This window comes from Tilletiopsis washingtonensis (genome assembly GCF_003144115.1).
Source record: "Tilletiopsis washingtonensis strain MCA 4186 unplaced genomic scaffold FA09scaffold_4, whole genome shotgun sequence".
In the NCBI taxonomy this organism is placed as follows: Eukaryota; Fungi; Basidiomycota; class Exobasidiomycetes; order Entylomatales; genus Tilletiopsis; species Tilletiopsis washingtonensis.
In genome coordinates, this window is record NW_020312001.1 from 837,238 (window position 1) to 850,504 (window position 13,267).

General features: G+C 67.1%; 6 protein-coding genes across 6 annotated transcripts; 2 read left to right on the forward strand and 4 right to left on the reverse strand.

Annotated features, from left to right (window-relative positions):
- The first annotated feature begins 661 nt into the window (after positions 1-661).
- Positions 662-2,060, forward strand: FA09DRAFT_328329 (hypothetical protein). Its single transcript, XM_025741729.1, has 5 exons — positions 662-1,088; positions 1,241-1,334; positions 1,400-1,415; positions 1,472-1,557; positions 1,613-2,060. The coding sequence occupies exons 1-5, from the start codon at positions 694-696 to the stop codon at positions 1,868-1,870; spliced, it is 849 nt and encodes a 282-aa protein (XP_025600505.1). The 5' UTR covers positions 662-693; the 3' UTR covers positions 1,871-2,060.
- Positions 2,061-2,220: 160 nt separating this feature from the next.
- Positions 2,221-3,308, reverse strand: FA09DRAFT_328331 (hypothetical protein). The gene is made up of 6 exons (XM_025741730.1): positions 3,278-3,308; positions 3,143-3,218; positions 3,063-3,087; positions 2,956-3,003; positions 2,428-2,724; positions 2,221-2,289 (listed from the first exon to the last, which is right to left on the reverse strand). The coding sequence occupies exons 2-6, from the start codon at positions 3,205-3,207 to the stop codon at positions 2,242-2,244; spliced, it is 483 nt and encodes a 160-aa protein (XP_025600506.1). The 5' UTR covers positions 3,208-3,218; positions 3,278-3,308; the 3' UTR covers positions 2,221-2,241.
- A 484-nt stretch (positions 3,309-3,792) lies between these two features.
- FA09DRAFT_305346 (MFS general substrate transporter) lies at positions 3,793-5,720 on the reverse strand (the record flags this gene model as incomplete). The annotated part of the gene is made up of 9 exons (XM_025740499.1): positions 3,793-4,094; positions 4,149-4,485; positions 4,539-4,576; positions 4,639-4,936; positions 4,993-5,108; positions 5,156-5,250; positions 5,305-5,332; positions 5,385-5,433; positions 5,490-5,720. The coding sequence occupies 9 exons, from the start codon at positions 5,715-5,717 to the stop codon at positions 3,823-3,825; spliced, it is 1,461 nt and encodes a 486-aa protein (XP_025600507.1). The 3' UTR covers positions 3,793-3,822.
- A 606-nt stretch (positions 5,721-6,326) lies between these two features.
- Positions 6,327-7,482, reverse strand: FA09DRAFT_358967 (hypothetical protein; the record flags this gene model as incomplete). Its single annotated transcript, XM_025745034.1, has 2 exons — positions 7,040-7,482; positions 6,327-6,983 (listed from the first exon to the last, which is right to left on the reverse strand). Coding segments are annotated over exons 1-2 (663 nt in total), but the record flags the coding sequence as incomplete, so codon positions are not given.
- A 141-nt stretch (positions 7,483-7,623) lies between these two features.
- Positions 7,624-10,159, forward strand: FA09DRAFT_328333 (hypothetical protein). The gene is made up of 8 exons (XM_025741731.1): positions 7,624-8,327; positions 8,383-9,146; positions 9,203-9,224; positions 9,277-9,514; positions 9,566-9,632; positions 9,693-9,799; positions 9,849-9,941; positions 9,999-10,159. Exons 1-8 carry the CDS (start codon positions 7,717-7,719, stop codon positions 10,116-10,118), a joined length of 2,022 nt encoding a protein of 673 aa, XP_025600509.1. The 5' UTR covers positions 7,624-7,716; the 3' UTR covers positions 10,119-10,159.
- On the reverse strand, positions 10,137-12,696 carry FA09DRAFT_328334 (hypothetical protein). Its single transcript, XM_025741732.1, has 2 exons — positions 12,049-12,696; positions 10,137-11,988 (listed from the first exon to the last, which is right to left on the reverse strand). Exons 1-2 carry the CDS (start codon positions 12,654-12,656, stop codon positions 10,209-10,211), a joined length of 2,388 nt encoding a protein of 795 aa, XP_025600510.1. The 5' UTR covers positions 12,657-12,696; the 3' UTR covers positions 10,137-10,208.
- Between the last annotated feature and the right edge of the window lie 571 nt (positions 12,697-13,267).

Here is a 13,267-nt window from a genome sequence, read left to right on the forward strand (position 1 = left end):
TGTGTGATAGTGCAAAGACGAGGCGCCGGCGGGCACGTCGTCCAGCATCGAGAGTGCATGCGTGCTGTCGTCTGCGAAGGCGACGAGATAGTCCGAAGCTGGTGCTCCAGGCTGCTTCTCGAGATGGCCTGCCGGGGCCAAGTCAGAGCCGGCAGGTCCGGGCCTGTCCTGGGTCACTCACTCTTCAGCAAGTCACCCACGGTGCCCGCTGCCTGCGTCGGCACCTCGACGCGCAGCGAGGCATCCTGCGCTGCGGCGACAGCAGAAGCTTTGCCGCCTGAGCCGGAGCCACTGGCAGTGGCGGCAGTGGACGCCAGCCGTGCAGCCGGCGTGGAGGAGAGCGCTCTTGTCCGGCTAGGCTGCGTGCGCGGTGCGACATTCGCTCGCTCGGCAAGCGCCGGCACGGCCGGCAGCGTGCGGCCGGCCGGACGGTGAGCTGCGGCCAGAGCCGCGCGCCGGCACAGTACTGTGCGCAGCATGTGCACTGGGGCGAGGACGACGGTTGAGGTGGTGGTGTGAGGCAAGAAGCCTGCAAGGCGAGGCAGATGCCGGTGCTGCTCCACGACGCAAGCCCGACTTCCGAGGCGGGCTCGTGCGACACGGCAACGTGCTCCACACGCCGCGGCCTCGCTCGGCTTTCCTCCCGTCCTCTCCGCATCGCCGCCGATCCTCGCGCTCTTGCACTCCTCCACGATGGCCGCTGTTGCCCAGCGCAGCGCCGTCGCCGGGCCGTCGCACACGCGCGCCCCGCCGCGGCCCATGCCCGCGTTCCTCAGGCGCATCCGGGCCGCGCACCACGCCGACGACGAGGACGACGGGCCGGCGTCAGCCGCCGGGCACGAGACGTCCGACGCCAGCACATCCACCGCAGGCGGCAGCAACAACACCTCGCCGCCAGGCGGCGACAGTCTGGCGCAGTCGCAGCTGCTGCCGCCGCCGCCGCCGCCGCCGCCGCGCCCGGCAGACGAGGACCCGACGCTCGTGCCGCCGGACAACTTTGCCATGGTCTCGAGCTTCGTGTACCGCAGCAGCTTTCCCAAGAAGAAGCACTTTGAGTTTCTCAAGACGCTCGGCCTCAAGAGCGTGCTGTGAGTATGTCGCGTGTGTGAGAGGCGCAGCGGAGTGGCAGCAAGAGGCATGGACGGCTGGGCGGGGGTTAGCTTGGGAGCCGACAGAGGCTTTGACAGAGGCGCGCGGCCCATCGCGGCTTTCGAGCACCATAGCTGACCTGCCACGCCAGCACTCTGATTCTGGAAGAGTATCCGGAGCAAAACATGCGCTTCCTGAACGACGAGGGCATCAAGTTCTTCCAGTTCGGGATACCGGGCAACAAGGTGCGTACAGGCTGGTTGCGCTGGCACCGCGTGCAGCTCTGACGGCCGCTCGTCCATCATCGCAGGAGCCATTCGTGCAGAGTACGTCCATCGCTGTGCATCTCAATGCGCTGCGTGGCTAAGCCCTCCTTGCTCAGTTCCCGAAGACATGATCACCGCTGCGCTCGTCACAATCCTCGACAAGCGCAACCACCCGATGCTGATCCACTGCAACAAAGGCAAGGTGAGGCGTGCAAATATGCCGTGCCCCACCCATGCTCACGCCCTTCCCTCACCAGCACCGGACAGGCTGTCTGATTGGCTGTCTGCGCAAGCTGCAGCAGTGGTCGCTGACGACGATCTTCGACGAGTACCGGCGCTTCAGCGCGCCAAAGAGCCGCTCCATGGACCAGGAGTTCATCGAGCTGTACGCCGAGCAGCGTGTCTGGGCCGACGTGCAGCGCGAGTGGCTGCCCAAGTGGGAGGTGCTGGCAAAACGCACCACAAGGCTAGACCAGGAGGAGTGCGAGGCCGAGCAGCCGACGCATGGCCTGTAGGAATACTATCGTCACCGCCACGAGTATGTGAGGCGTGTGCCGCGTCGTAAAGGCAGCGGGTGGAGCTGCGTGCCTTTGTCAACCCGCTGCTGTGGATCTCGCGGCGTCTGGCAGCAAAGCGCCAGCGGCTGGACCCGCAGAGCGAGTGTCGCAACGTTGGCTCTGCATACAGCTGCTGGCACAGGACGCGTGTTGTGCTCCAGGCATGCAAGCCACGCCGTTCGGCAGCACGGTCAGACACAGACACGCACGTGCTCGACGTCAGGCAACGATTTACATTCCGTCCAGCGATTGCGCACTGGACGCGCAGTGTGGAAGCCGAGCACCGAGGGGCAACGCGGGGTACATAGCTCAGAGACGCAAGAGTGCATCTACTTGAGGCCGAGGAAGGAGCGCAGGGGCTCCCAGCCGAGCGACAGCTGTGGAGCGACGCGTTTGTCAGCAACGTCACGATGCAAGACGGCCTACGCCGGTGCCGGCAACCACCAGCTGAGGCCCGAGATCCAGCGGATCGCCACGCCGTGCCACCGCTCTCCCCTCCGCGCCGATCTACTCACGTTGTAGGCACCCGCGCCGACAGTGAGCAGCGCCGTGACGGCGAAGCCAATGGGCCTGCCGAGGCCGACCGAGTTGGGCGCCTTGATACCGATGTCGTGTGCAACGCGGGCCAGGAAGAGAGTCGTGTAGGCGCCGTGGACGATGGCCGTGGGCGCACCGTTGAGCTCGGAGATGAAGATCAGGAAGAAGGCGAAGGGCGTGTGCTCGGAGAAGTTGCCGGCGGAGCGGACGGCACGCTTGAGCGCCGCCTCGTCCTGCTTGTCGGTGGGCGACTCCTTGTGCGAGGGGTCGCGGACCTGTGTGAGACGCCCATCAGCCTCTGCCATCGCATGCAAGTGGAGCGAAGCAAGGTATGCCAGCGTAAGGAAGCAAGGTCGGAGCGCGGCGGCCTCTGCACACGTCGAGTGGCGCTTTGCAGACATGCGTCTGACTGAGCTCCACTCGCAACGCGCATCTGACGCCGCCACAGCAACGACACGGCGCGCAGCACGAGAGAGTCCCAGCCACTTCACTGCTCTGACACTCACGCTGCCAGTCTCGCCGTCACCGATCATCACGCCGGTCTTGAGGCGCAGCTGGAGCGGGACAAAGGAGGTCAGCAGGTGCGCGAGGCACACATGCGGCACACACGCACAGCGACGACGTTGGACGTCAGGTAGCTGCGGCAGAGCGTCAGCAGCGCGCCTGCGTGTGCACTGCGCACGCCACGCTCACCTGTAGTAGCCGGCGAAGAGCGCCGAGTGGGCCAGCGAGGCGGGGCTGAGGACGAAGAGCGGCATGGCTGCAGGTGCTGCAGGCGCGGTGTCAGACGGGCGCCTCTCTCGCAGCTGCCTGCATCGCGGTGCGCACTTGTGATGGGGTGGCTAGACGGTGTCTGGAGGCGGTGGTGGTGGGAGTGGAGGGCGCTCGCCGCTCGCGCCGGCGCGGGATGCGCGATCGCTGCGCGCTCTGCGCCCGTGCGCCGCCGGCAGTGCCGTGACGTGCTGCCGCTGGCTGCGTGCGCGACGCCGGGCGCGAGCCTGTCAGCTCCGCATCGCCCCTTGGCGACGAGCTCGGCAGCCCGCTTCGCCTCGCCGAGCTGAAAATGGACGTGAACATGCTCGACGCAGCTGTCCGGCTCTTCACATCTCCGAGCTCTAAAGCTGCATCTGTGGCAGCGCCGCTCGGAGGCATGTGATGGATGAGGCCGAGTGGACGCGCGCACAAGACGCCAGCAAGCGCACGTGCATCACCTGCCGTCTGCACTCGACTGGATGGCTGCTTGCTCAGGAGATGGATGCTGGAGCCAGACTTGCAGCCAGCATGACGAGAAGGAGATCAGGGCTCAGCCGCGCAATCACTTCGCCTGGCGCACAGATGCAGATCCTAGAATTACAACACGTCTACACGAAGCGTCACGTCTGCACTCGCCGGCTGCGCGCGCGAAGCTGTGGCCCGTACCGGCGCAGCAGAGGGGGCACGAGCACGAGAATGAGGGTCAGGCCAGCCAGCATGCTTACGCCGCCCTGGATCGTCAGGGCCCGGAACATGGCTGGGCAGAAAAGCGGGAACGACGCGGCCATGACGGCGCGCGACGTCGTCCCCGCGGCCAGCGCGAGCGGCGCGTCGACGGGGCCGGCGTAGGCGGCGAGGTACGGAATCAGGCTCGTGAAGATCGTCATCATGCCTGGAGGGTGTGCTGGTCAGCTAGGGTCTGCGCGACATCCTGAGTCGCACTGACTGAAGGCGAAAAGCGCCATGCCGATGCACGGCACGATCCAGTGCACGCGCGGGAACGGCGCCGTCCACGCGAAGAGGAAGAGGCCGATGGGCGCGAAGATGGCGGCCCACAGTGCCTGTTGGAAGCGTGCCTCGGGTGACAGCGGCGTGCCCTTGGGCAGCTTCGCACGCTCGCGGTCCTCGTAGGGCTGTTGCATGAAGACTGCAACGAGCGTGGCGCCGAGGAAGCCGATGAGGAGGCTGATGAACACCAGGCCGGCGCTCTCGGCACCGAAACCCCGGATACCGACGAAAACGGCGGGGAACGAATTGAAGAAACAGTACAGGATACTATACAGCTAGATTTTGGTGCTCAGCGTCATCACAAGAGGCCAGAGGAAGCCTCACTCACGACGCTGAGGTAGATGCAGATGGCGAGCACGACGGGCTCTGTCGGAGCGCAAGGGAGAGAGTCAGCTCGACGGCCAAACCTCCCAGCACGGCCCACCTACCCTGGATGAGCCACACGAACGGCCCTTTGAATGCCCGCTTGAAGACTCGCTTCATCTTCTCGCGCTCGGCAGCCTTGCTCCCCTTGACGGCAACGGCTGCAGCCTTCTCCGTCTTGGGCACGAGCAGGATGCACGCCACAGTCATGACGGCGACGAAGATGGCCTGCACGCGCAGGTTCCAGCGCCAGCCGGCACGCCGGTCGATGAAAGCAGCGATGACGGGGCCGAGGCCAGGCCCACCGAAGGCAGCGAGCGCGTAGTAGATGAGTGTGCCTGCCATCTGCGTCGGGTCGGTGATCTGCGGAGGGGTATGCTTGAGTCATTATGCCTCACAGCATGCCTTGCTTGACTCACGTCGCTCATCGAAGCCGGCACGTTGTTCAGAGACGAGCTGCCCGATGCGCCGGCCAGGAAGCGCATAACGAGGAGCACGCCAATGTTGTTTGTCTCCGAGGCTCCAAACGAGAATGCTGTGGCTCCCGTCAGCGCAAGATTCCCCAGGTGTCGCAGCACGCACCAGTGAAAGCAGTGTACGACGCAATATAGACGGGCCGCTTGCCGTAGATCGTAGCCAATGGGCCACAGACGAGCGGGCCAAGTCCAAAGCCGAGACTGCAAGTGCCGGGTCAGAGGCAGGCGATGCCGCATTTTCACGGCAGAACTCACACAAACAGCGATATGCCGAGATAGATCACTGCTTACAGCGTGTGAGCTCAGTACAGAGCGCTGCTCGGGGGCAGACGCACCGACAGGCCCGACCTGGTAGTGCTCCTGGAGCTTGTGTATTGACGAAGCCTGTGCCAAAGCCTCAGCTATCGCACTTCCCGTGATACAGCACCCGCCAGGCTCACATAGGCCGTCGACGAGTAGGTGAGCGCGAGCGTCATGATGCACAGCACGATGTAGGTCGCCATCTTGCGGTGCCACGGCATGGTGAGGTACAGCGGCAGCTCCTCGGGCGCGGCCGCCTGCGCCTCGCTGCCTGGCGCGCTGCTGCTCATCGTCTTGTCGTCGAGCACCTGCATCGCCTCGTCGTGCTCGTCTGTCCGCGGCGGCGCTGCTTCCATTGTCTGCGACATGCTTGCGGTGTTGAGGCAGGACGCATGGTGTTGCCTCGCTTCGCGCTGCACATGAGCCCCCCTCCGGGCCCGGCAGGCGGACGGCCCGAGGCGTGCAGCGCTTGCTCTCTCGCAGGCACCTCGCCGGTCACCGCGCCTCCCGTGGCGGCAATGCGCCCCGCACTCCGCCGGAGTCCGAGCACGCGCGCGCTTTCTCCGGGCGCCGAGCGCGCCTTGGCCGCCTCGCGTGCCGCGGCAGGCCAGCTCTCCGGCGATGCGGCCGAGACGCAACGGCCGGACTGGGCATCATGCGCCCTGAGAGCACCGGCATCTTGCGAGCCGCAGGAGGACACATCTCGTCGGCGTCCAGCTCTCAAGGCTGCTTTTCGAGGTTCCGAGCCACTGCGCTGAAGCGCCGTGAGAGAGCGAAAAGGGGTCACGCGGCGTCGTGCCGCGCCACGGACCTCTGCGAGGCGCGACTCGGCCGAGAGGCTGCTGCAGCTTTTCGCTCGCCGCGCCCAAGAGCAGCGCCCGCAGCGCGGCCGGCGCTTGCTTCCTCACACAATGTACCCTCCTGGCTCATAGAGTCGCTTGCACCCTCAACTTTCCACACGGGTAACGCAGGTGCTCGCTGGGAGGCAGAGTGCCCACGATCCCCGACTGTCTGGCCCGCGTGCAATGTTGTTGTGCGCGACGGCGCCGTGCCTGCTCTGTGCACGGCGCTGGCCTGGGCGACGGGACATTCCCTCTCCAACCCATTCGCATTTCTGTCTCCTCGCATGGCTGCTGCCTGTGCAATACATGTGGTGCCGCGACTGAAGCGCCTGTGCTTCGTGGGCAAGAGGAGAAGCGCGTGCTGCTGCTTGAGTCGAGCAGCGCCGAAGATTGCGCGTGTGCAAGCCGGACTTGGTTGAGCGGCAACGCGCAGCTCTTGTGTCTCTGCACAGTCTTAGTGCTCCCAGAAAGCTCGCGAGCACAGAGCCCGTCGCCGAGCTGGCTTTGCGTGCCGCTGTGAGGGTGCACTCTGGCGGAAAGGTGTGCAGGGCGTGCCGCGCGCGCCGCGTGCGTGACGTGCCCAGTACGCCAGAAGGATCGCGCCCACCTGAGCCTTCTAGCGAGGACTGCGCTTGTCGACCGCAGCGTACAAGCGAGACGCTCAGCTGTTGAGTTCTGCCTTCGCTTCGCCAGACGGCGCCGGCTCGGCAGCGCGAGCGAGCTCGGCCCGCGCCTGGGCGTGCTCGGCGGCCGTGGCAGTGACGAGGGCACGCAGCTCGTCGCGCAGGTCCGCTGTGAGAAAGGCATGAGGATGCGGCACAGCGAGGGCAGGCAGTATAGGCACTCACCAGCATCCTGCGCCGCGCTGGCAAACTCCTCGTTCGCCGCGCGCATCTCCTGCTCGAGCTGCTCGAGCTCGCGCGCGTCGGCCTCGTCGTCCGTCTCGCGCACGTCGAGGCGCGCGATGATGTCGCGCGCACGCTCGGCCTCGGTGGTGAGGTCTGCGCCGAGCTCGTCGATGAAGGCGCTCATTGCCGGCGGCGCATACATGTGCGCCGTGGCGTCGGGCGGCGCATGCACGGGCAGGGCGGCATTGATCTGCAGCGGCAGCGCGCGCAGTGGTAGGGCCGAGAGCGCGGCGCCGGCGATGGAGACGAGGTTGGAGAGCGAGAGAGAGAGCGTCGAGAGCGCATCGAGCTCGCCGGCGGCGGAGGACTGCGGCCGCAGGGCGTCGTCGGACTGTGCCTGCTCAGCCATGGCGGGGACACGAGTGGTGGAGGTGGGTCGCGAGAGGCAGGATGCAAAGGAAGCGCGGCACATCGTGCACGGACGCGGCACGACGGCGCGGACCGCGCCTCGAGTCCCGATTTGCGAGCACGCTACGTCGAGCTGCGACACATCGGGCGGCACCGCCTTGGTTCCGCACCACATCAAGCTAGCAGCCTTCGCCAGTAAGGCCTGCCTTACGGATAGCTGCAGCGCACACTGCCGCCTGTCGACGGCTGACGGCCGCAGCGCCGCAAGCATGGCGCAGTCGCCGTCGGGCCCGCACTCGCTGCTCGGCATCACGCTGCTGCCCAGCCTCTCGCTCGCCAGCGGCGCCGGCGCCAGCAGTGCAGCAGCCGGCATGACCAGCAGCGGCACAAGCGGCAGTGCGCTGTCTGCACATCCCAGCCGCGGCCGTCTGGTTGCCGCGCCGCTTTCGCCTGGAGCGGCACCGCTGCCGCCGGCCCTCTCGCTGCCCTGCGCGCACGCCTCGCCGCCGCCGCTGCCACCTGCCGCTGCGGCGGCGACACCGACGACGAGCGCACCGGCGATGAGCACGCCCGACCGCAACCCGACCTCTTCGCTGCTAGGCCCTGCTGGCGGTCGTGCGCCGCCGCTTGCACCGTCGCTCACCACCGTCTCCGGCTCGCATGCGCAGTCGCCCTTCGCAGCAGCGGTCGCAGCTGGCGAGGCCCGCCGCCGACCGACGACACCATACACGGCACCGCAGCATGCCGCATTTGCACAGCAGCAGCATTCAGCAGCCGCTGAGCCGGAGTTCTGCACGCTGCCCGACTTCTCTGCCGACGCGCCGAACCGCGGCGACGTGCGCGTGCGTGTGTCGGGCGTGGAGTTCTGGGTGCATCGCGAGTGAGTGGTCGACACCACCGAGGTGCGTGCGACGTCTGGCTGACGCATGCTGCAGCATTCTGTACTTCGCCTCACCCTTCTTCCGCGCTCTGCTCGAGGGCGACTGGAAGGAGTCGCATCCTTCGCTCCACTCGCGTTCCAGCGACGCTTCCTCGACACACTCGCGGCGCAGCTCACTGGACGCAAGTGGTGCTGAGCAAGCAGATGAAGAACAGACTGCAGAATCCTCGTCGCCCCACGCTGATGAGCCGCTTCCCGATCTGGAGTCCGGCGACAGCGCTGCAGCTGATGCTGATGCTGACGAGTTGACCTCGGACGAGAGCGATCTCATGTCCTTTCCGTCCCCTCGCACAAGAGGCGCATCGCCGCGTGCAAGCTTCCACTCCGCGTTGCATTCGCTGCCGCACGATCTCGAGGACCTGGCCATGACTCAGTCGGCGCTCTCCACGTCTCCGCGCCAGCGCAGCGTCAGCACGGGTGTCGATGCTGCTCTGAGCCGACTCACTGGATCGGACGTCGTCATGGAGAGATCGCGCTCCGCGCGCGTCACTTCTACCTCTGCACCCATGACGCCGTCCGAGTCCACGACCACGGCTGCAACACTGGTGAACACGGGCTCAAGCTCGACTGACACAGTCGTGACTCGGCTGCGCGGCCTCGCAACGCCGCCGCGTTCGCCGGATGCCGCTGCGTCGGTCCTGCCCCCTGCCATGGCTGCTGCACGCCAGCGGCGCCGGCAGAAGCCGCCGGTGGCGGTGGTCAATCTGCCGGAGGAAGATCCGGGCACGTTCCAGGATGTGTTATCGCACGTCTATCCGCGTGAGTGCTGCCACCGCGACTCAGTCGCGCCTCGCTGAAGCTGGCACTCTCTGCAGATCTGGACCTCTGCGTGACCTGGTGCGTCACGCGCATTCCGATCGCCATTGCGCCTGCTCATCGCCCTTCGCAGGTACAATGTCGCCTCGCTCATGACGTTCGAGGCCAAGTTTGGCGTGCCCTTCCTGCGCCGCAGCTGCACGGCCTGGCTACGCGCCGCGCTCGCTGGCCGGCCGATCGAGGCCATGGCGCTGGGCGAGAAGCATGGCCTCGAACACGAGTACAAGGAGGCCAGCAGACACGTGCTCGACAACATGTCGAGCTGGAAGAGCGACGAGCTGGCGGTGCTCAGCGGCGAGACGCTGCTGAAGGTGTGTCTGTTGCCTCGCCCGCGCTCGCTTCTCACTGACAAGCCCTCTCAGCTGGAGAGAAAGCGCACCTGGTTTCTCGAGCGCCTGCTGAAGCTGGGCCTCGCGAATCCTGCCCGAGGTGAGGCAGAGCCCGCGTCTCTCCTCGCTGGCATCGCCTCTGACATTCTGCGATGGGCAGACTACGAGTGCCATGCCGGCTGCCCAGACCCGCAGGGCTGCGCACGGAACCTGCAGGAGCGCTGGCAAGCCGCATATGCCGCTTCTTTCCGCTTCGGTCCGCCGCAGGTGCGTGCTGTGCCGCCTCGCTATGCATCACTCGCTCACCTTCTCGCAGCCGAGCGTCATCTGGCGGCACTTGCGCGAGCTCGACGGTGCTGGCGGTCAGCCACTGGCGAGCTGCCATCGCGCCAGCCAGGCCTGGGTGCAGGTGAGCAGCGCGCGTGGGCCTGTCACTGGCGCAGACTGACATGTCTCGTCGCTTCAGCTGCTGTTCGACCGCATGTTCAACATCACCGTCGGCCTCAGCGGCGCCAAGCCGCAGCCGAAGTTCCTCAGTGTCAAGCTGCACGACGAGCCGCGCCCGCGCGGCGCTCGATACCCATGACCCCATACCCTCCGTGCGCCACGTTGAATGATGATTGACGATTAGTGTAGTAGTGACACGACGAAGATTGCCGGACTGCGATGCGACGTGCTAGTCCTCTCCCCAGTCGACCTCATCCTCCAGCGATGCCAGAGCTGCTGCTGGAGCTGACTTCGGTTCCACGACAGACGCCTTCTGCTCCAGCTTCACTGGCGCTGGCGGCGCGATGCCAAGCAGACGCGCAATGTCGGCGACGCTGCCTCGCGCCTCCTCCTCCTCGAGATCTTCCTCGTCCGGCTCGCTCGAAGGCTCTCGCGGTGCGGCTGACAGAAGCTCAGAGCGCGCAATCTGCCGCGACCGGATCTGCTCGGGCGAGAGCTGCCGCGACGAAGACGCGGCTGGCGGCGACTCTTCCTCGTCTGACTCTGCGTCCGAGTCGGAGTCGTAGGCTGCAAGGCCCATCAGGCCCGAAGATGCCTGTGCGGGCGCACTGCGGATTGGCGGAGCTGAAACGGCTGGCTGGGAAGCAACGGAGGGTACGCTGGCCGCTGGCGCGGGCATGCATTCTTGTTCGGCCTTGACGACTCGGGTGCGCTTGCTGGACGACTCTTCGTCTGCCGCAGCGGTAGCCTCGCGCTCGCGCTTCTTGTCGGCCTGCGCCTCGACGCTCTCGCCGAGCTCGTGCACGCGGATGAGGCCTTCCTTCTCGGCTGTCTCGACGCGCGCCTGCGGCCACAGCTCCAGCTGAGCGTACTCGACGACGGCAAAGCCGGCCGGGAGCTGCGAGAGCATTGCCTCGAGGCCCAGAGCCGCATCGCGGATGGCAACGAAGTGTCTCAGCGCTGGCGCAGCTGCCGAAGCCTTCTCGACAGGAGGGCGCATCTTCGCCGGCTCAGCGGGCGCGATGGGCGCAGAAGGCGCAGGAGAAGCTTGCTGGGCCGCCTGAGGCGTCGGAGAAGGCAAGGCTGCCGATGGCGCTGGTGCTGCGTTTGGACCGCGAAGCTTCGCCCCGAGGCTGCCGAGCAGCGAACTGCTGGTCAGACGCGAGAGTGCGTGCTGCGGTGCGGCCGGCGCCGGCTCCTGGTACGACGATGCCGCGCCGAATGGCACGCCTGGAGGTGGACCATTGTAGTACGGCGGCGGCGGGCCGGCGTATCCGCCCGGCGGTGGACCGCTGTAGCCGCCGGGTGGCGGGCCGCCATACCCACCAGGCGGCGGTCCCCTGGCCATGGCCTGTTGCTGCGCCCACTGCGCTTGCTGCTGCATCTGCTGCGCTTGCTGCTCGTCACGCACGCGCTGCTGTTCCTGCTCCTCGAGTGCAGCTCGTGCCGCCTGCTGCTCCTCGAATGTCTCGATGCTGCCGGCATCGACGGTGCCGCGGCGCACCTGGCCCTCCCACCAGCGCAAGAACTTGGGTGTGCTCTCGTTGCGCAGACGCTCGGCGTGGATGCCGAGTAGCACAACGGCGCCGCTGGGCAAATGCGTAGCGCCTGCAGCACTCGTGCTGGCTGATGCGTCCGGATCCAGTCCGGCGCTGATCAGCACAGCTGGCGGAAAGCCGTCGGCGAAGAGCGCTTCCTCGGCCGAGGACTGCGCGGCAGCCGGCTCCTGCTTCAGAGCCTTGCCCTTGCCCTTTCCTTTGCCCTTCGAGGCTGCGGACGTGTCAGGGGCCTTGACCGGCGCCGGGACGTCGGCAGCCTTGCGCGCCCGCTTGCGCAGCTCCTCGACGAAGAGAGAGTGGACGTGGCGCCCTCCCGCGACGCGATGCAGAAGGATGCGCGAGACCTTCCCCTCCTTTGCCTGCGCATCTTTGGCGGCCAGCACGCTGCCGCTCGCTTCTGCAGGAGCATGCGGGAAGCGCAGATCAACAGTGAAGGAAAATTCTTGCTCGCTGTGTGTGCCATCGTCAGCGGACTGACTTCGCCGTGCTCCACGATTGCGCCTCGCTCACCGATTCTTCCACATGGTCTGGTTCTCCTGCCGCATCTGCATGCCGTCGGGCAGCAGCATGACGGAGAGGCGCTTCCAGCCGATCTGCTTGCTGAGTGTCTGGCGCTTCATCTGGCCGTGCGTGAGGCGCGGCGCGCGGCCGCCCTTGGCCGCTGCCTCGCGTGCCGCATCGGGCGTCTGCAGCGAGGCGTCGTAGGCGTCGTAGAGGCCGTCGCGCACGGCGCTGCGGCCCAGCTCGGAGACGGCGGCGCCGATGTGCTCCAGCAGGCCGAGGTCCTGCAGCAGCTCGGCGCCGTCGCGCGGCCGCCGCTTGGCCACGCTGAGTGCCGGCTGAGCGGCCGCGGCGCTCATGACGCGAGGCGCCGTGGGCGCACCTGCGACGATGCTGCGCGGCCCGGTCGGCGCTGTGGCTACCATGCTGCGAGGCCCGGTGGGAATGCCGTTGGCGGCTGCCGAGCTGGGGCCGGCCGCGGCGTCGCTGCCGTGGGCGCGCAGCTTGTGCGCCTTGGAGCAGGGCGCACTGCACGTCGAGGCGCGGCACTGCGGGCAGTTGTAGCGCGAGGCGGCGGCGGCGCACTGCACGCACGGCCGCGTGGCGGCAGACGGCATCGCGCAGGGAGCAGCGACGCAGCGGGAAGGAGAACGAGGGAGACGGTGGTGGTAGGAAGGCGGCCAGAGCGCAGGTGGAGGCGCCTTCGTGTCTCGCAAAGCGGCAGTTCGCGCCGCGCGTCACGTGTTGCGCCGCCTGAACCCCGGACCGACCGGCTCAAGCCCCGCCGCTCGAGCGGTCGCGCCGCTCACCTCCACTCCACATCCTCCCGCTCCTCGCTCGACGCTCTCCGCCTGTCTCGTGCAGCCGAGCGGCCCGCCGCGTGCGCCCTGCCTCTGAGCTCATTGTCCTCGCATCACTCAGCAGCGCCGGCCATGCACTGCCTCGTGCGTACAGCCGCTCCGACATGCCCGGACCACGAGCTGACGCACCCGCACAGCGCTGGTGGCTGCCGCTGCTGCTCCTGCCGCTGCCTGCTGCGCGGCCAGCGGCGGCGCTGCTCTTTGCCGTGTGCTATGCGCTTGGCTCGCGCCCCTGGTGAGTGCACCACAGCAGAAATGCAGCACCGGCTTCGGCGATGAGGCGTTGCGAGCACGAGCAGGTAGCGGCGGGCAGGACAACTGTGCTGCATCTTGGCATCTACGCTGAACGACGCCGGAAAGATCGCTGC